Here is a 22,441-nt window from a genome sequence, read left to right as displayed (position 1 = left end):
TAATAAATCTGCACACTAATAGTTGCCTAATAATTGTGCGCACATATGTATTCCCCTGATGATGTTCACACTCACATTTCCGTTGTGAAACATTCAGGTTTCAGGTTTATTAACATTTTGGATTGACTGATAGCACTGTGTTTGTTCCATATTAAAATTAATCCTCAAAAATACAACTTGCCTAATAATTGTGCACACAGTGTATATATATATATCTCAAGCCAAGGATCCTTATCTGCGTGTGAGGTCCCCGGAGGTGTATTGGATATATAATACAGTATATCGTAATTTGCTATGAGCTGCTGTCTTATAATCGAAAGGTTGCAGGTTCGAGTCCTGATGCTCCGTGTTTTGAGTAGTGAGCTGCTATTATTACTATAATATAGTAAAAACATACATTTGATTTGAGTCTGTAACACCCGGTGTAAATTTTGGCTACTTGTAAAAGTTTAAGCTTGTTTTATTATTATTCAATTTTATTCTCTCAGTGACGTTCATGTGGTACAACGAACTTGCCTCTTCCTCTCTAAGTTGATGCCTCTTATCTCCATTCTTTTAATAAGAGCCTGCTCAAAACTATTTGTTGTACGGGCAATCAAAGCATACGATGACCCGTGACCGCTATCAGACTGGACAAAGGCAGAACCGTAACAATAGAAAGCTTCCTCACAGTGCTTTTGATGGCTAATAGACTCCTGCACCACAACGCACCTCTGTTTGGCACCATAAAGTAAAATGGGACTTCCACCTGCAGCTAAAGTCACTTCAGTACGTAAGGAAATCGCCACGCTAATATTTAGACCTGGCAGTTTCATGTTGACGGTGTACTTGCCCAAAAAGAAGAAGCCTTTGATTTCAGTTTATAACAACCGGTGTAAAGTTTTGCTACCTGCAAAAGATATCACTGAATCGGTGTAAGCAGACACATAAACACTGGCGAATCATGTCTTCTTGGTATCTTGTTGTCACTTGAATTTTTTGTTATTCAGTTTCATTCTTGAATAAAACTACACTTGTTTCGTTATACCTTTGCGAATGAGTTTATTTTATATTCCGGTAACCACTTGATTGATAAAGAATCTGTCTCTGCCTCTCTCGCGAACGCACACACACATTCATTCATTCATGAAAACGTCACTATTTAAAAACGCTATGCCCTTTTAACTTTTTTATTCGATCTTGCCTGTACTTCCGCGTTATGGTACATTATACTGAAAATGCAAACATACTGTACTTCTTACAGTACAGGTAAAATCTAAAAAAAAAAACTTGTTCAAATGGCACAGCGCTTTCAAATAGTGACGTTTGGATTGGATTGGACTGGCCAATTCTTCCACACAAACTGTCCTCAAATCAATTTCATGTCAATAACCCCATCAGAAATATATTTACTAAGAAAAACACTGATGCATTCAATACTTATTTTCCCCGCTGTGTATATAAATGAGAATGAAATGCTACCTTTAAAGTAAGTTAAATACATATATCTCTTTTTGTACCATACTTCTCTCTTGTAATTATTTTCCAGCACTGATACAAAGGGAATGTGGTATTAGTTCTAGTCAATTCTGTATTAAGTAATACATCCTGGGGAGAAATAGCGCCCCCTTCTGGATACAACATCTCCTTTATAACCGCACTCTTCTGAAACTGTCTAGAATGTACGTTGTTTACCAGATAGATAGATAGATACTTTATTAATCCCAGGGGGAAATTCCCATACTCCAGCAGCAGCATACTGATAAAAAACAATATTCAATTAAAGAGTGATAGATAACAATACAGGTATAACAGACAATAACTTTGTATAATGTTAATGTCCCACAACCCGGGTGGAATTGAAGAGTCGCATAGTGTGGGGTCTCCTCAGTCTGTCAGTGGAGCAGGATGGTGACAGCAGTCTGTCGCTGAAGCTGCTCCTCTATCTGGAGATGATCCTGTTCAGTGGATTCTCCATGATTGACAGCAGTCTGCTCAGTGCCCGTCACTCTGCAAAGGATGTCAAACTGTCCAGCTCCGTGCCTACAACAGAGCCTTCCTTCCTCACCAGTTTGTCCTGGCGTGAGGCGTCCCTCTTCTTTATGCTGCCTCCCCAGCACACCATTATTTTATCAGTATGTGACGTTGTGTTACGTCATAAGCAGCTGCAAAGATACCAAGTTAAATTCTTACACATTACTGGCGAATCTGATTCCGATTTGCTAGATTGCCAAACTCAACAGGACAACGCTAGCTCTACAACTTCTCTTTAAGTGATGTCACCAACATTGTAATGTGGTGTCGATGTTTTTGATCAACGTTCTCCATACAGCTCAGTCCTGTACCTCCTCACCAGTTAGGCCCTAATCCTCAGATCTTCTTTGACTTTCTCCATCCACCTCCACTTTGGTTTCCCTCGTTTTCTGTTCCCCTGTACTTCCACTCTTGTCACTCTTTTACCCACATCTTCATTGTCTCTCCTCATCACATGGTCATACCATTTCAACCTACTTTCCTGTACTTTCTTAGATTTCTCTCCCACTTTTGTTGTAACTCCGATTGTTTCGTTTCTTATTCTGTCCTTTTTTTGTAACTCCACACATCCATCTCCACATTCTAATTTCTACCACATCCAACTTCTTCTCCTGCTGTGCTGCCATTACTGCCCATGTCTCAGCTCTTTACATCATTGTTGGTCTTCAAAACCTTAACTTTAACCATTGCCCTAATTCTTCAAGCAGATTATTCCAGATAACCTCTACCAACTGTTCCATCCACACTGCATTCTGTGCATATAATTCTCCATATTGGGCTACCACAGATTCACGATATTTAAATGTATCCACTCATTTCAACAGGGCAGTTCTTGATGCCCCTCAAAGAAGGAATGGGTTCATGTACTGTATATTGTATTTGATCATCTGTAAGGATCATATTTAACTTCAAATATTATTAAAACAAATCATTTGATTCATCAGTTTAACTGCCCATGTTGACTGTCAGTGAATCAGTTTATAAAAAGACACAAGTGCTGAAATTAATACATAAATTACAAAAAATAAACCTTGAATAGTAGCAATACCTCTCGATTATAAAAAAAAAAATCTTGGGTGGGGGATGAGGGAGATGAGACGTGAGCTTCTCGAAGACACTTTAAAGTCGCGCAACACAAGGCAATGAGACAAAAGGACAGCTGCTGTACAGGCTTTTAAATCATCGACACACAGAGCGACAAGCAGAACACACACTTCAGCAGCAGCAGGACAAAGCCAGTAGCTGATCCATCCGCTTCTCCTTAGCGTACGTTCGTGGGGAGGGGGTGTTTGGGCGAGCGAAGTGAAGGAGACATGATCATCTCGGGGAGACACATTGACGTCACGTGAGCCCAGACATTACAACCTTAGGAAGCAACAACCGTGAGACAGTGACTTTTGCACGTCACGCAATTTAAAACAAGTTCACAGACATCTAACCTCGCAGTTATTTAAATGCTTTTCGCAGACACACTTCATGTGCTCCCAGCTCTTAAAACAATGACAAGCGACAAGCAGAACATGCAGCTCGCCAGCAGATGATCCGACCGCATCTCCTTAGCATGTGTTCAGTCCATGTGCGCCCCTAAACCACTTCACAACACGAGTGGCAGAGACGCAAAGTGGCAAAAGGACAGATGCTGTACAGCGCGACAAGTAAAACACACAGCTCGCCAGCAGCTGGTCCAATAGCATCTCCTTAGCATGCATTCAGCTCCCCTCCCCTTCACAATGCAAGCAGCGTTATATGTCCCACGAGAGAGAGTTAACCATGCCTGGGGCCGGATAAAAAGGCCAAATATTGTTTTTACAAAAGTTTTAAAGTAAAAGTGAAAATAATGCATATGTAACAATTCCCATGAGAAAAACTTCTTCTTTTGGCTGCTCCCGTTAGGGGTCGCCACAGCGGATCATCTTTTTCCATATCTTTCTGTCCTCTTCATCTTGTTCTGTTACACCCATCACCTTCATGTCCTCTCTCACCACATCCAAAAACCTTCACTTAGGCGTTCCTCTTTTCCTCTTGCCTGGCAGCTCTATCCTTAACATCCTTTTCCCAATATACTCAGCATCTCTCCTCTGCACATGTCCGATCTAACGCAATCTCGCCTCTCTGACTTTGTCTCTATCTGGTAAACCAAACCCGGGGGTGGGTAAGCGAAACGAGCAGGGGGCAGAGCCCCCTAGTACAAAATATAATTAACAGGTTTAAGGGTGGTCTCTGCTATAAAGCAATCGTACATAAAACATACAGTAATTAAAAATTTTCTTGGCACGTGCACTGTACCTGTGCTTTGGTGTGTAATTCGCCAATCATGGAAGAATAGCGAAGTTCCATTTCTTTCTTCTGTTTGAGCCAGGAGTCTTCCTGGGCTTTCATTTGTTGTGTTAAACTATCAACCGTATCTTCTTGTCTCTTTTGTAGGTCCTTTAGCGTTTCACAAACACATTCCAGATGGGCAATCTGGTAGGTAGAAAGAAAGAAATAAATACAATTAATATGTCATGCATTTATAATTACAGTCATGACTCGGTTAACAACGTCCCAAATAAACACGTTGTGTTTTAACAATGTAGCTTCCATCGTCATACAATAAATGAAACTGTAGAGCATTGAAACGCCGTCATAAACAGTCATATAACAGTATTAATATTGTTATTGATGTACTGTTATTAGTGTATTTCAATATCTTTTTAATATTTTTTTTATTCTATTTATTTTATTTAAAGAAAACAATATTCCGCACACTCAAGTCAAACTTAAGAAACCAGAATTCAACCTCGGCCCGAGGGAATGTGAGGCGAGCCAACAATATGAGCAAATTTATTACATTAAAAAAAAAATCTATAAAAGCTTATTCTAAAATTTGATTAATTAGACCATGCCATGTTTTAAAAAACTTTCAAACAGATCCTGTAAGTGAGAATTATATTTTCTGTTTTTCCAATTTCAGATGGTATAGATCATTAGTTTCCCACTGACTTGTAACAGGTGGATGCTGGTTCTTACAGTTGAGCAAGTTAAGTCAGTTACAGTTTGTTGGTCCTTCTCCTCTTTAAGCCCACCTGGGAGCCCACCAAACACAGCTGTTAATGGGTTACCAGTGATTGGGACACCAAGGCTGTCTGATAGGCATGCAAAGATTATGATCAAGAATGATGTTCAATTGGTAGACACCCAGAACATGTGGGTCAGTGAGACTGGAGCTTAATTGCAATGTTCACAGGTTGAATCTTGGCCTGGGTACATTTTGAACAATTTTAAACAAGATAAATGTGCTCGATAAACGATTTTAAGTTGAATGACTGAGTGCTTTGCACATATGGTGCTGGAGTGTATTCTATGCATGGCTGCCTTTCACTCCTTTTCTGAAATGTTAAAGTGAAAGATATTTTATCCACGGTACCCTAATATCTTAAAAAGGAGGAGACTTTAAAATGTTTTTTATATATTATTATGATGCTGTCGGAGTCTTCAAGACTGATCAGTATTGTCTCTGGAATAGAAATAGGTGGGAAATTAGGAAAACTGGGCAGGTTCCTTTCAGCAAAGTTTCTGATTTAAAAGTAGTGGAAAAATTGTGCTGATAGGAAGTTAAATCTGAAGCATAATTGTTTGTAAGATGCAAATACATAATTTACATACAAATTTCTAAATGTTTTAATCCTGAACATGTTCCAGACATTAAATAGGTGTAAGGTTTGAGAAGGCAGAAAAAGGTGATTATCATGTAAAGGTGCAACAGATAAAACTTTCTCTGTCTTAAAGTGCTTCCCGCATTGGTTCTATATTCTGAGTGAGTGATAAACAACTGGATTACCATTATATTTATGATAATTTGTATTTTCTGGGGCACAAATCAGGGCATATAAAGAAGTACATCAAGATTTTACTTCTATTGCAGTCCAAGCTTGTGTATACTCATCAGTTGGTGTCATTTTCCAGGTCCTTATAGCTTGTATATTAGCTGCTCAGTAGCAAAATTGAAAGTTAGGTAGTGCCATGCCATTTTCTGCTTCACGTTGTTGTAGAGTCATCCTGGGTAAGCATGGATGTTTCAAATTTTAAATAAATGACGTTATCCATCCAACGGGAGACAAAAAGCCAAGGTATATAACTTCTAAAGAGATACAAGCTGAACTTCAAGGTCAAGGTCCTTCAGTGTCTGATCACACAATCTGTTTGTTGCTTTTTGAGCGACAGTGGGCTTAATTGAAGACCACCCAGGAAAAAAACAAAAACATAAAAAGCCAGACTGGAATCTGCTAAAGTGCATAGTGACAAGCCACAATACTTCTGGGAGAAAGTCCTTTGGACAGGTGAGACAAAACTGGAGATTCATGGGAAGTCACATCAGCTCTACATTCACAGGTAAAAAAAAAAAAAAGCTTTTAAAGAAAGTAACACCATAACTACTATGAATCACAGAGGAGGCTCGCTTATGTTTTAGGGTGGCACTGTTGCATCTGATATGGGGTGCCTTGAGTCTGTGCAGAAAACAATGAAATCTCAAGACTCTCAGGACATTCTGGAGTGAAATGTCAGGCCCAGTGTCAGAAAGCTCTGTCTCAGTCACAGGTCATGGATCTTCCAACAGGATAAGGAGCCAAAACACACAGCGAAAAGCACCCAAGAATGGCTGAGAGTAAAACATTGTGAAGTGGCCTTCAAGGAGCCAATTTAAATCCTATTGAACATCTAAGGAAAGAAGTGAAACATGCTGTCTGGAAAAAGACCCCCTTCAAAAACCTGACCCAGCTGGAGCAGTTTGCTCAGGATGAGTGGGCCAAACAACTGGTGCACAAGTCTCATGGAGAGCTTCAGGAATCGCTTGTGTATGCAGGGATTGCAAATTCTAAAGGCTATGCAGCAAAATATTAGGTTCATGCCATGTTCATGTGTGTTATTATCTCTTATATATATTTCTCTTCTGGTTCATCCTGCTTCCACTTCAAAACTGGTCCCGCCCACACGCAGCCGACATGGCATTTCTTGATTCCTATTCGTCCTCTTCCAAACCCTTCCCCACGCTGCCTGCGGCCTCCCATACACCTTGCTATTTTCGTAATACTGCGACGGTTGTTTCCTCAGCTTTTGTTATAAAATGAACGACAACATCTTCTCTGTCAACAGGTTTTTGTACAATGTCATCTTATGGTTTACCCACTTTTATTCCCTTACGGAGACACTGGCTGGCACAAAGATTAGTAATAAGAAATGCATTTAGTATTTTGCACTCCAGCGACAAACCATTCCAACAGTATGTCGTAGATGCATATGTTAAAACAGAGGGTGGCCGTCTCAGCTATCTCAGATTAGATCAACAAGATCTGTGCGTGGAACAATACAAAGGACTATCAGACGCACTGCAAGCAAACACTGAAAATAACAACATACGTGTAAGCAAAATGATCATATTACCGTCCACATTTGCAGGAAGTCCAAGATACATGCAACAAAACTAACGACAGAACTACCTTCTCAACGTTTACCACAACAACAAGACCCAGTTGCTCAACTTTACTAATTTCTAGACTGTGACTCCCCAAGAACTTGCTGCAAGAGCAATACTGAGCGTCACAAACGACAATTCTCTACATATTAACAACAAACTTCTCGATCTTATACAGGGTGAAAAAGCGAACTTCAAGAGTGTAGATACAGTAGTCAGTTACGATTCTAAGATTAACTAACGTACCCACAGGAGTTTTTACACACCCTCACACCAACTGGCATGCCTCAACATATCTTTCATCTGAAGGTGGGAGCCGTAGTTATGCTCCTCCGAAATATTATGCCATCAAAAGGTCTTTGCAACAGAACAAGACTCATCGTTACCCGAACACATACAAATATTATTGAGTGCAAACTGAAATATTCTGTTACATCAAAACTGTAAAGCAAAGTCGGATTTGTGTTAAATACGGAACAAACAATGATGGATGCCAGTAACCTTTGTCAGTTTCAAGTTATTTTAGAGATAATTGTGGGCTCTTCTGTTTTTATGGAAAACATCTGTCCACGTCTGTATGATGGACCGGGATAGGCAGCATTAAAACTTGAACTGATAGAAGAAGAAACGAACCAATAAGCTAAACAAATACTTGCTATCTCATTAAAACAAACAGAATGGGAAGAAACAAATGTTAAAAAAATTATGTATGAATAAATGTATGCAATAATCCTGAAAATGATTTCTCAGTAACAATACAGTCAATCACAAGATTTAGTACTAAGTGTAACAGAACAAACATCCATTTCATTTTTTTAATGTTATGATAAATGATGTATTAAATGTTATTACACTGCTCTCTGCAGGTGATACTGAAGATCTACCAGTTAAGGGAAAAGTGAAGGTGATCTCCCATTGTTTATTGTTAAAAGCTCTCACATTCAGGACAGCATGTGAATTGCTCAAAATAACCAAACCCATTTTGGAAACCCTGATAATAAGATCACAATATTAATGCTTTCCTGCTTTACAGCAAGTCACCCTCAAGTGATCTGCACTTCATACTGTAAGGCATGGAGACAGGTTAGAGTTGAGGATAAGGTGAGCTACTTTGAAACTGGTCCAATGCCCACCTCCGGCAGTCTTTTAACATTACAATGCTGAAAATGTGCGCTTAAAAAAAAAAAAGTACAGGGTGGCGCATGAAAAACCGAACCATCCCCGACCAGCTGGCTCAAGCTATTATACAGGCGGGTGCCGTCACAATCGCGAAAGCCTATTCTCTGCAACAGAGGATTGGAATAGTGGAGGCATATGTGTCTACCGGTTCTTTTAAGGAAACGCGGGACATTTTCGCACAGAAGTTTCCTGGTGTAAACCTACTAGCAAAGACCAGTATTTACGACTTGAAGAAGTAGCGCAAGGCTGGGTCAGCTGCAAACTACAAATAGAATCGGGCCCTGTCTGTTCGTATACCTGAGGTGTACTCACTTTTGTTGGCAGCAGTTTAGACATTAATGGCTGTGTGTTGAGTTACTAAACTCCATGCCCAAGAGAGTTAATTCAGTGCTGATAAATAATGGGGGCCACACAAAATATTGACACTTTGGGCACAATGTGGACATTTTTCACTTAGGGGTGTACTCACTTTTGATGCCAGTGGTTTAGACATTAATGGCTGTGTGTTGAGTTATTTTGAGGGGACAGCAAATTTACACCGTTATACAAGCTGTACACGGACTACTCTACATTGGAGCAAAGTGTCATATCTTCAGTGTTGTCCCATGAAAAGATATACAACAAAAACATTTATTTATATAGCACATTTTCATCCAAATAATGTAGCTCAAAGTGCTTTACATGATGAAGAAAAGAGAAATCAAAGATAAAGTAAGAATTAGAATAAGACAACACTAATTAACATAGAATAAGAGTAGGGTCCGATGGCCAGGGAGGACAGAAAATATATAATAAAATATTTACAAAAATGTGAGACGTGTACTCCTTTTTATGAGATACTGTAGATATATATTGTTTTTTACCAAACTCAGTTTTCTATTTCTATATTGTTCCCAAAACACAGAACTTGGGAAATAAAACATCACTTAAATAGCCCAGGAGTCCAATTAAAAACAGAAGCTGGTTGAAACAAAAACCCCCAGTGAGGCCGCCAGGACCGAAGTTGGGAAACACTTCTTTAGATTCCTGGTGCTTCCTGTTTCTGAGTCGTGGATGCTATCCAGTGACCTGAGATGAAGATCGGACTCCTTCATGCGAGTCTCTTTGGAGAATCCTTGAGTACCGCTGGTTCGACTTTGTGTTGCTCATGGAGTCCCGAATGAGGCACATTACCTTCATTGTAAGGGAGCGTCAGTTATGCCACTACAGCCATGGGGCACGATTCCCAGAGGGTGATCCAGCTCACAGGACCCTCATTGTTCAGGACCCTAGTGGCTAGATCATGCCAAGGGGATGCCCACATAACACCCGGCTGCAGCAGATAGATGGTTATTTCCAGAGGGTGGGACTGGACCACGTTTGTCTGTCTTTTGGGGGGCTGCCAACCAGGAACGTGAGCTATTTTGTCGTATGGTGAGTGCAGCATGTTATGTGTCGGTTATATCCACTTAAAAGTGTCATCTCCAGGCAGAGGAGTAGCTTCAGTGACAGACTTTTGTCACCGTCCTGCTCCACTGACAGACTGAGGAGATCATTCCTCCCCCACACTATGTGACTCTTCAATTCCACCCGGGGGAGAAAATGCTAACATTACTCAGTTATTGTCTGTTTTTTTATTTTAATTTTTTTAATTTTTTCATTTTTATTACTATTTAATTTAATATTGTTTCTTTGTATCAGTATACTGCTGCTGGATTATGTGAATTTCCCCTTGGGATTAATAAAGTATCTATCTATCTATCTATCTATCTACAGTGGTGTGAAAAACTATTTGCCCCCTTCCTGATTTCTTATTCTTTTGCATGTTTGTCACACAAAATGTTTCTGATCATCAAACACATTTAACCATTAGTCAAATATAACACAAGTAAACACAAAATGCAGTTTTTAAATGATGGTTTTTATTATTTAGGGAGAAAAAAAAATCCAAACCTACATGGCCCTGTGTGAAAAAGTAATTGCCCCTGAACCTAATAACTGGTTGGGCCACCCTTAGCAGCAATAACTGCAATCAAGCGTTTGTGATAACTTGCAATGAGTCTTTACAGCTCTGGAGGAATTTTGGCCCACTCATCTTTGCAGAATTGTTGTAATTCAGCTTTATTTGAGGGTTTTCTAGCATGAACCGCCTTTTTAAGGTCATGCCATAGCATCTCAATTGGATTCAGGTCAGGACTTTGACTAGGCCACTCCAAAGTCTTCATTTTGTTTTTCTTCAGCCATTCAGAGGTGGATTTGCTGGTGTGTTTTGGGTCATTGTCCTGTTGCAGCACCCAAGATCGCTTCAGCTTGAGTTGACGAACAGATGGCCGGACATTCTCCTTCAGGATTTTTTGGTAGACAGTAGAATTCATGGTTCCATCTATCACAGCAAGCCTTCCAGGTCCTGAAGCAGCAAAACAACCCCAGACCATCACACTACCACCACCATATTTTACTGCTCGTATGATGTTCTTTTTCTGAAATGCTGTGTTCCTTTTACGCCAGATGTAACGGACATTTGCCTTCCAAAAGTTCAACTTTTGTCTCATCAGTCCACAAGGTATTTTCCCAAAAGTCTTGGCAATCATTGAGATGTTTCTTAGCAAAATTGAGACGAGCCCCAATGTTCTTTTTGCTTAACAGTGGTTTGCGTCTTGGAGTCTCTTTCTTATGGTGGAGTCGTGAACACTGACCTTAATTGAGGCAAGTGAGGCCTGCAGTTCTTTAGACGTTGTCCTGGGGTCTTTTGTGACCTCTCGGATGAGTCGTCTCTGCATTCTTGGGGTAATTTTGGTCGGCCGGCCACTCCTGGGAAGGTTCACCACTGTTCCATGTTTTTGCCATTTGTGGATAATGGCTCTCACTGTGGTTCGCTGGAGTCCCAAAGCTTTAGAAATGGCTTTATAACCTTTACCAGACTGATAGATCTCAGTTACTTCTGTTCTCATTTGTTCCTGAATTTCTTTGGATCTTGGCATGATGTCTAGCTTTTGAGGTGCTTTTGGTCTACTTCTCTGTGTCAGGCAGCTCCTATTGAAGTGATTTCTTGATTGAAACAGGTGTGGCAGTAATCAGGCCTGGGGTGGCTACGGAAATTGAACTCAGGTGTGATACACCACAGTTAGGTGATTTTTTAACAAGGGGCAATTACTTTTCACACAGGGCCATGTAGGTTTGGATTTTTTTTCTCCCTAAATAATAAAAATCATCATTTAAAAACTGCATTTTGTGTTTACTTGTGTTATATTTGACTAATGGTTAAATGTGTTTGATGATCAGAAACATTTTGTGTGGCAAACATGCAAAAGAATAAGAAATCAGGAAGGGGGCAAATAGTTTTTCACACCACTGTATCTACCCGTGGACAGCAGTGTGTAACTTGTAAATCCCTACGTGGAGTACGGAGCAGTGATAAGCTGTGAAAGCATCACTCATAATCCATGATTGTGCGGATAAAGTTTGTGTGCAAGTGTCTTTTTGTGTGGGTGAAGTTTAGGGTTCAAACGTGCAATCCAATAACACTCTTGGTGAGCTCCACTCATCCCATGATAGTACACCAAAAACCACCAGACTTTTGACATCTCCTCCGGCTAGACCGTTTTTTATCTGCCACTTTATTAGGCTCATTTTAGAGAGCGTATAGATTTTTATTTCATTTCGTTGACTTGTTATACACTTCAGTGTCGATGGTACAGTTTTTGTTGGCAAATCTGACTGCTGTGTAGGCTGAGAGTGGGCTGGAGTCAAAATGCAGGTTTCTACCTGTCTAGCTCTCTTTCTGTTAAAGCATGGATGCGTTTCTTGTCAGAGCGGGCTGGAATCCAGTTGTTAAAGTTGACATGGGTCAGCACAGGTGGCCACATCTACAAGACGAGTTCACAAAAATATTCAGGGGTGACGCTGACAAAATTGACCGCTCGCTCAAGTCCAAGTTAAAGCTGATTAGGCCAAAAGGCGAAGCGTGTAGATGTAATATTGGGGCAACACGAAAGCATACTGGCACCTTTTTTTTTAATAAATTGAATTTTTACCAGTGGGACAGAAAATAAGCCTTATCAAAATGTTTTTCTTCCAAAAGCCCCACTGTGTATTAGTATTACTTTCATGTGTAAGCCTTTGCATTTATTTACATTAAACTTCACTGCTGTATAGCAGCTCAAATTTGAATTTGGTCCCGATTTTTCTATTGGGATTTGCTGATTCAAGAGTAACTGCAAACCTACTTAATTCAGTGTTGCTGACTGCAAATGAAACCATTTTGTTGTATTTTTATCTAAATTATGTAGAGAAATCAAAAAGAGCAGCGGCCTCAGCATTGAACCCTGTGGGACCCCACTTATGATATCACCTAATTCAGAAAAAGCATCCTTATACCAAAAGCTGCGATTTTTTTGTGGTTATGGTAATTCTGCATCCATCTGCGCACAACACCTTGAATGTCTGCTTAATTATGACAGAATGCAGGTGTTTACTTTGCTGCACAAACCGAAAAATATTTGTGTATGTGTGTGTGTCACCGGAGCTGGTGACAGAAGAATGGAACTGCAAATTAAAGGTAAAGGTTAACTTTGGGTCAGTAAAATCCATTCTAAAATGAAACAGCAAAAACATCTAAAAGAGTTAACATAAAAAGGACAAATTGCAATACAATTTATTTTTGTATCGTCCAAAATCACACAAGAAGTGCAGCAATAGGCTTTAACAGGCCCTGCCTCTGGACCGCCCCCCAGCCTTGACTCTCTAAGAAGACAAAGAAAAAAACTCCCAAAAAAAGAAACCCTAGTAGGGGGAAAAAATTGAAGAAAGCTTGGGAAAGGCAGTTCAAAGAGAGACCCCTTTCCAGGTAGGATGGGCGCTCAGTTACTAGACTGGAACAGAAAATGGATGGAAAGATAAAGGAAGGAACACGGTGTGTTAACTGCTTAGCAGAGATTCAAAGATGACAACATAGTGGGCTGAACAAATTCAGAACAGTACACTCCCTGGCTACTTTATTAGGTACACCTACCTTGCTAGTAGTGGGCTGGACCCTCCACACCCTTGGCCTGATCTGCAGTAATTGTTCGTGGCACAGATTCAACAAGGTCCCCCAAATATTCCTCAGAGATTTTGGTCCATATTGACATGATAGCATCGCACAATTGCTGCAGATATGTCGGCCACACATCCTAGATAGATAGATAGATAGATAGATAGATAGATAGATAGATAGATAGATAGATAGATAGATAGATAGATAGATAGATAGATAGATAGATAGATAGATAGATAGATAGATAGATAGATAGATAGATAGATAGATAGATAGATAGATAGATAGATAGATAGATAGATAGATAGATAGATAGATACTTTATTAATCTCAAGGGGAAATTCAGAATCTAGTATGAATCTCCTGTTCCACCACATCCCAAAGGTGCTCTATTAGGTTGAGATCTGGTGACTGTGGAGGCCATTTAAGACCAGTGAACTCATCATCATGTTCAAGAAACAAGTTGGAGATGATCTGAGCTTTGTGACATGGTGCAATAGCCTGCTGGAAGTAGCCATAAGAAAATGGGCACACTGCAGTCATAAAGGGATGGGCAACAATACTCAGGTAGGCTGTAGAATTTAAACTGTGCTCACCTGGTACTAAGGGTCCTAAAGTATGCCAAGAAAATACCTCCCACACCATTATACCACCACCACCACCACCAGCAGCCTGAGACATTGATACAAGGCAGAATGGATCCATGCTTTCATGTTGTTGATGCCAAAATCTGACCCTACTGTCTGAGTGCCGCAGTAGAAATCGAGACTCATCAGACCAGGTAACATTATTCCAATCTTCTATTATCCAATTTCGGTAAGCCCGTGTGAATTGCAGTCTCAGTTGGATGCTCTTAGCTGAAAGGAATGGCACCCGGTGTGGTCTCCTGCTGCTGTAGCCCACCTGCCTCAAGATTCGCTGTGTTGTGTGTTCAGAGCTGCTCTTCTGCATACCTCGGTTGTAACGAGTGCTTATTTGAGTTCCTATTGCTTTTCTATCAGGTCAAATCCACTCTGGCCATTCTCCTCTGACCTCAACAAAGCATTTTCTCCCTAAGAACTGCCACTCACCAGATATTTTCCCTTTGTCGGACCTTTCTCAGCAAACCTTAGAGTTGGTTGAGTGTGAAAATCCCAACAGATGAGCAGTTTCTGAAATACTCAGACCAGTCAGTCTGGCACCAACAACCACGCTACATTCAAAGTCACTTCAATTCCCTTTCTTCCTCATTCTGATGCTCGGTTTGAACTTCAGTAGATCAACTTGACAATGTCTAAATGCTGAATTGTACTGACTGGCTGCTATATGATTGGCCGATTAGATATTTCCGTTAACAAACAGTTGAACAGGTGTATCTAATAATGTGGCCACGGACTGTAAATTACACTGTAATGAGCGAGCAGGAAATCACAAAATGGACGATTTTACAATACAATACAACCACTTGTAGTGTACAGTAATATAAAAATCAAGTACACTACCATATAACATTTGCTATGTACAACAAACAAACATACAGTAAAATGAACAGGAAATTTAATCAAATGAATAACTATAATATTAAACTTGAAGCTAAACACATTGGGTCAAATGAAATGAACATGCTCAATAGGCAGATTCGGTTCATTGAATTGTTAAAATGAAACCCGAGATATACTGAACAATCTGAGAACTCGACGTGGATCTGACTTAACAAGTGTTACTTAAGACAAAGTACATAAAAGACGTTGATTCGTTGTTTCTCACTACTTTATTCCTTACAACATATAAGGTTGTACATATAAAGCCATAATAAAAACAATCTGGTCCTTAGCAGGTCTTGAAATTAGGTAACTACAACCTCAGGTGAGCAACAATACATGACGTACTACACTGCGTTATTATTTATTTAAAAAAAACTAAGCCAAAAATGCAGAAGCAGTGTCTGAAAAACGTACGTACCCCCCTTACTGCTTCAATAAGAATCAAGAGGGTAAGTAAGAGCCCTCCACTGCTAATCAAATGCACTCAATTAACTGATCACCAGCAAGTGGGACCACCTCAACAAAAGCAGGTATTTTGGCAGGTTGCTAGTCTGGAGCATTCAGGTGTGTGTGAACACAACGCCAAGGTGGAAAGACATCAGCAATGATCTCAGAGAAGCAACTGTTGCTGCTACCCATCAACCTGGGAAGGGCTACAAGGCCATTTCCAAACTGAAGTCTATCATTCTACAGTGAGAACAGATTATTCACAAGTGGAAAGCATTCACGACAGATGCCAATCTTCCCAGGAGTTGACATCCCATCAAATTCACTCCAAGGTCCGACCATGCGGTGCTCAGAGAAATTGCAAAAAAAACCCAAGAGCTCCATCTCAGACTCTGCAGACCTCAGTCAGCGTATTAAATGTTAAAGTTCATGACAGTACAATTAGAAAAACACTGAACAAGTATGGCCTGTTTGGATAGGTTGCCAGGAGAAAGCCTCATTTCTCTAAAAAGAACACGGCAGCAAAGCTCAGGTTTGCAAAGTTGCATCTGAACAAACCACAAGACTTCTGGAACAACGTGTTTTAGATAAGATGAGACCACTGTGGAGATGTTTGACCATAATGCACAGCACCACGATGGACGAAAGCATATCAGTAGAAACACCGCAGACCAACCGTCAAGCACGGTGGTGGGGGGCTGATGATTTGGGCTTGTTTTGCAGCCACAGGATTTGGGCACCTTGTAGTCATTGAGTGGACCACAAACTCCATCGTATACCAAAGTATTCTAGAGTCAAATATGAGGCCATCTGTCTGACAGCTAAAGCTCAGCCGAGAAACTGGGTCATGCAACAGGACGATCCCAAGCACCACAGCAAATCTACAACAGAAATACCCAAAAAAGAAAAGAATCAAGGGGTCATGTAAGAGATGAATATGAACCCTGGTCCAATGTGCACCTACCATGTACTGAGTCGCAGATTATGCTTAAAGGTTGAAGCTGTTTTTTTATTATTCACTAGGATAAATGCATTTTTTGTTATATTTTTGTATAACACTTAGGAGAAAATGTTATATTTTTGCTTAGTACTAAGTTTCCTGTTGATGTACCCAGCTGAATTATAAACTAGACCAGTGCTTCCCAAACAGGACCCCCTGGGGTTTCAGGTTTTTGTTCCAACTAACTTCTGTTTTCAACTGGACTCCTGGCCCAATTAAGTGAGCTGTTATTTGCCAGGTTCTGTGTTCTGGAGTCAATGGAGAAATAACAAAACTAAGTTTGGTAAATTTTTTATTAAAATGTACTAAACACTTACAAGGAGAATAAAAAAATATTTTTAATAATTTTCACCCTGATTTTCATTCTGCTTTTCCAGGTGCTCTTGATTGTTTAATTTATTATCTACTAATTAGTGGGTCTGACACTATTAGGGTGTTGTACCGTGTTAGCCATCATGAAGGCAGTGAGAGCAAAATGACACCTTTTATTGGCCAACTAAAAAAAGATTACAATATGCCAGCTTTTGAGGCAACTCAGACCCCTTCTTCAGGCAAAGATGGAACTCCAGTTTCTATATTCCATCTTGCCTGAAGAAGGGGCCTGTGGGTCTGACACTAAAGTTATTGTAGCTCATCATTCGGTGTTCTTTACCTGGCTGTGTCAGTTCTATTTGTTTCAATTATCATTATTCAATTTACCACAAAAAAAATGGACAACAACAAAACGAGAGGACTTGGTGTGTCAGTTCTATTTGTTTCAATTATCATTATTAGGATACAATTAAGGGTGCAAACTGCACAAAAAAAAAAATAAAATAAAAGGACAACAACAAAAGAGAGGTACGTGTTTAAAGCGAAAAGTAGAAATATTTCTAAATCTCTGTATTATAATAAAAACATCTTGAGTTGAGACGTGGCTTGTTGAAGAGACTTCTTGGAATAATGTTCCGTGAGACGGTGACTTTTGCCATTAAATTCTTTCAAGTCACACCCTACTTACAACCATTTTCAAACAAGACCACGGTCACCTAACCTCTCAGTTGTGTGAATGCTTATGGCAGACACACTTCCTGCGCAATCAGCTCTTATAAATTTTATCAGGACAATAATTTTATATGTTCTAAATGACACGTTCACGACTAAGCAAAGAAGAAAGATCAGTGTGTCGAAAAGAGGCCCAAGAGCGTTACAATAACACGAACAATAATAACCTATGTACAAATTCTTAAAATAAGGAAAGTAATAATCAGCCCAGACCAAGTGGGATTGTAAACCTTGCTGGTCCAAGAGCGGTCAGAAATAAAAGTCAAAGAGTAAAAGACAAAGTAGAACGTCGTAAAGAGGTTCAAAAACGCTGGTGCGATAAACATGTAGAGCAGGTTAGAGATTATGAAAGCAGTGGAATTCTAAAGTATCAAAATAAAGATAGCAAAGATCGCATTAGCGATAACAAATGGAAATTATTACTTGGTGAAATAGGGAAAAGTAATAACCATCCCGGACCATGTGGAACTGAAAACCTAGCAGGTGCAAGTGGGGTCAGAAATAAAAGACAAAGAGTAGAAGATAAAGTAGAACGTCGTAAAGAGGTTCAAAAACGGCGTGATACACATGCAGAGCAGGTTAGAGATTATGGAAGCAGAGGAATTCAAAAGGCTCAAAAAATATGTTGGCGAGATACACATGCAGAGCAAGTTACTGATTATGAAAGTAGAAAAATTCAAAAGTCTCAAAAAACTGATAGTAAAGATCACATTAGGACTAAAAAATGGAAATTATTACTTGGTGAAATAACGGAACAGCAAAAAGAGACCGAATACATGGACATAGGTGATATGTCAGAAGTATGTAGATATTTTAAGGCTTTAAAGTTTAAGTCGGAGACTTGTAGATCGTCTAATTCGTGTTGCCATCAGGGAAAAGTAGTGTTGCCTCTCAATGAAGAGGCGTATCCGCGAGAATTAAAAGATTTGTTGTTTGATGAAAGTGAAATCAACAAACACTACAGGCAAAATATCCGAGGCTACAATATTCTGCTCACGTTTGCATTTTGCAATGCTCAAAACGTAGATTTACATAATAATGGACCATACATGGCTATGAGAATCTGAGGTCCCGCAACAATTAAAGCAACGACAAGTTTAATTTCGAATAAACCCCAATTCGGTCAGGTGTATATTTATGATCACGGAGAAGCAATGCAACACAGAATTGAAAAAGTTGTTAAAGTTAAAGTCTCTTTAAATTGTATATCTGGATAACCAAACCGGGGGTTGGGCGAGTGAAGCGAGCAGGGGGCGGAGCCCCCTAGTATTCATATATTATTGAGTGTCTGTCTGTCTGTCCTTGTGTATATATATATATACAGGGTGACACAGAAAAACAAGAACTTTTGAAATGCGTAGTGGCAGCCATGTACAGTTGGCAGCACTGCGGAACAGAGACCATCAGCTGTAAACCATCTCTCCATTTAGTAATTTAGTAATCAACTGCAAGGCAATCAATGGCAGCTGTGCGAGAATTGTTCGGTAACCGTGTCATCTCAAGATTCGGTGACATTCCCTGGCCCTCAAGATCACCGGATTTGTTCGTTTGTGATTTTTTCTTGTGGTGCCACCTTAAGAGTCGGGTCTGCACGACTCGGCCAAGGACACTGAATGAATTGAAACAAAGAATTCAAGACGAGATTCGTGGTATCCCATCTGAGATGTTGCAGCGATCAATGGGGAACCTCAACTGCAGACTGGAATAATGCATACGTACAGAAGGACGCCACCTACAGGACGTAATTTAAAGACATTGATAATTTGGATTACTGTCTCTTAAAAGGCAAGTTGTAGTGGTTCAATTGCTGTCAATAAAATTTTTTTGTTGGATTTCTTCTATTTTTATTGGGTTTTTCAAAAGTTCCCGTGTTTCTGTGTCACCCTTTATATATTAGTCTCACAATTCAATATATCTGTACTTCATCTTGTACACTGATTTGCATTGCCTGTTATTTCGTTGATCGGGGGGAAAAGACTGTAAGGGGTACGGCTTGTTATTATCTTAAGAGTCCTCAGTTTAGCCAAGTCTCTGATCTTGGTTGTGTAGTTGCTGGTTTGGGTAAAGGGGATGGCTGTTACAAGGTTGTTGCCTTGACTTAGATAAATAATAATGATTCCCGCTTTATCCTGACTTTGTTTTATTGCTTAAACCGGGGCATTCTAGTGTGGGGGAGATGGGGTGGGGTATCCGTTTAAAAAATTTCCTCCAGAGTTGCAATGGCCCAGTCAAAGTCCAGACCTCAACTGTGACGGGCTGTGCAGAAACGAACGCCCGCAAACCTCAATGCCCTGAAACAACGCTGTAAAAAAGAGTGGGCCACAATTCCTCCTCCACAATATGAGGGACTGATTTCAGTCTGACAGGATATGATTTCTTCCAGTTATGGCTGCTAAAGGTGCTTCCACAAGCTACTGAATCATGGGGCGTACTTAGTCTTTCACACATGGCTTCTCCATTTTGGCTTCATTTTTATTAAATAAATAATGACAACGGTGGAATCTGTGGTGTGTTCTTTTACACTGCAGGTTTTAGAACCTGGTAAGGACCAAATGTTTTATTTTAATTATGTTATGATATGTAAAGCCAGACATGTACTTTCTTTCTCACATGACTGTATATGGAGTCATTTTTTATGTGTAGTCTCCCTATTTTAAAAATCAAAACAAATAAAAACAAGTAAAATGAGCAACAGTTTCCTTCAGAGTATAATGGATTCTGCAAAGTCTAACAGAAAATGATTAACCTCATTTTACCAATTAGTCAAGTTACAGACACTGATGCTCATACCCTGTATTGCCTTTATGCTAAGCAGAAAGTGTAAAATAATTTGGCACCTCATGTAAGAGAAATGGAAACATTGATACAGGATTAGTTTGCACGATATGTAAATATGGGATGTTTGGTCTCGGGCTGCGGTTAACAGCACATGCATATGGCCAAAAAAAAAAAACCCTCTTTGATTGCTTCATCAGTAAGCGTAATTTATGTTCTGTTAATTAGGTCCCCGTGGCTAATACTGGCTAGTAGCATTAACAAGTCGTCTGCACAAAGTGGAGCAAAGAGACTCCATACAGACATCAGTCACATTTACATGCCCACAGCAATGGCATCAAACCGAGTTGTAGACAACTCATAATTAATGCTCCTGAATTATTAACAGCCCACTCCTCTTTTCTGAAATGTGTTAAGTGTCAGCTTGTCTTTATGATTAGGTGACAAAGACAAATGTCACTGCATTTAATGCGGAGCTTTTGGTGCCTCAAGGATGGTTTACCTTCTCATTAGCGCTGGTGAGGTCTGAGGTCAAGGCATCGGCTTGTTCCTGCAGGACAGCACAGAGTTCAGACCAGGAAAATCTGCCCAGCAAGCCCTCTGGTTGTTTTATTAGTACGCAGCCCGCTACCAATCGCTGGTAGAGACCATGGAGAAAGGTCAGCTTTTCCTATGAGGAAAGAGGAGAAAGGTTGTTAAAACAATAAAATAAAAAGGCACCACATCCTATACCCAAAACCCACATGAGCACTGAAGAAACAAGCGCATGAATATATACAGTGATACTGCACACAAATAAATAACAATAGGAAAATATTGCATGAAAAAATTTTGCTTATTAATCCGAGCTGAAGTAGAAACAACAGCAATGGACATCGAGGGGAAAAAACAAAAAAAAAATCCAAAATGCAAAAATGTGCAGAACAAAATGCTTAACATTAAAATTAAATATGACAATTAAAAGGAAACAAAATGATGCTCAGTAACAAGTCTAACAAGCTCACTTTAAATAAGCGCACAAGCCAAAAGGGCATTCAACCAAAAACCTCTCAATTATTTATTAGCAGCTTTCTTCATTCATAAACACATCGAACGGAATGCGTGCTGCATTTTCATCAGGGATAACATGGACAAAAATCATAACATCTACATTTTGCACCCAGCATGCCAGAGTGCTAAGGGCATCCCAAAAATAAATAAATAAATAAATACTATAAAAAATTAACAAAACTGTAGAGAATAACTTGGGGAAAAAAATTCCAATTAAAAGGTGGACAAGGAACAAGAGTGCTATTGTGGCACAAGGACATCAGATAGATAGATAGATAGATAGATAGATAGATAGATAGATAGATAGATAGATAGATAGATAGATAGATAGATAGATAGATAGATAGATAGATAGATAGATAGATAGATAGATAGAGTTCATTTTGTCAATCTGTCTATTTGTCACAGGGGAAAATCTGGCTTATACTTAGTGAATATGTGTGATTGAAAAAGTGATGCTTTTGTCAAATCCTAACAAATTCAAAGAGAAGTTTAAAAGAAAAAAAATGACAAGAGACTTGTTTAAAAACTAACCTCCGAGTCCTTCTGGTAAATCTGTGTAAGTCTTTGGAGTTTAATTTCGGCTTCAATCACTCGGTCCTTCTCTGCCTGCCATTGCTGCTGCATACTCTGTAGCTCTGCTTCAACTTTTTTAGTGTGAGCTTCTTTATCTGCATACTGGGAATGGAACTGGCTTAATTCCTTATTGGCTTTTGCAAGTTCCTCCTGTGTTGCCTGTAAATAAATATTAACAGTAAAACAATTGAGATGTCATATACTTTCTGAGAAGGTTGGCATCCTTCAACATCTGCAGTAAGATGCTGCAGATGTTCTACCAGACGGTTGTGGCGAGTGCCCTCTATGCGGTGGTGTGCTGCATAAAGATGAAAGATGCCTCACGCCTGGACACACTTGTTAAGAAGGCAGGCTCCATTGTAGGATTA

At 39.7% G+C, this 22,441-nt stretch overlaps 1 protein-coding gene across 1 annotated transcript in view; it reads right to left on the bottom strand.

Annotated features, from left to right (window-relative positions):
• LOC120532309 (coiled-coil domain-containing protein 171-like) overlaps window positions 1–22,441 on the bottom strand; it is a 467,526-nt gene that overhangs the window by 263,852 nt on the left and 181,233 nt on the right. Inside the window, exons 13-15 of the mRNA XM_039758204.1 lie at window positions 22,032–22,232; window positions 20,950–21,117; window positions 4,300–4,476 (exon numbers count right to left, since the gene is read on the bottom strand). Of these exons, the coding sequence (XP_039614138.1) occupies window positions 4,300–4,476; window positions 20,950–21,117; window positions 22,032–22,232 (546 nt within the window). The remainder of the gene's footprint in view (window positions 1–4,299; window positions 4,477–20,949; window positions 21,118–22,031; window positions 22,233–22,441) is intronic.

This window comes from Polypterus senegalus, chromosome 7 (assembly GCF_016835505.1).
Source record: "Polypterus senegalus isolate Bchr_013 chromosome 7, ASM1683550v1, whole genome shotgun sequence".
In the NCBI taxonomy this organism is placed as follows: Eukaryota; Metazoa; Chordata; class Cladistia; order Polypteriformes; family Polypteridae; genus Polypterus; species Polypterus senegalus.
This window is presented reverse-complemented; position numbering and strand designations above follow the sequence as displayed.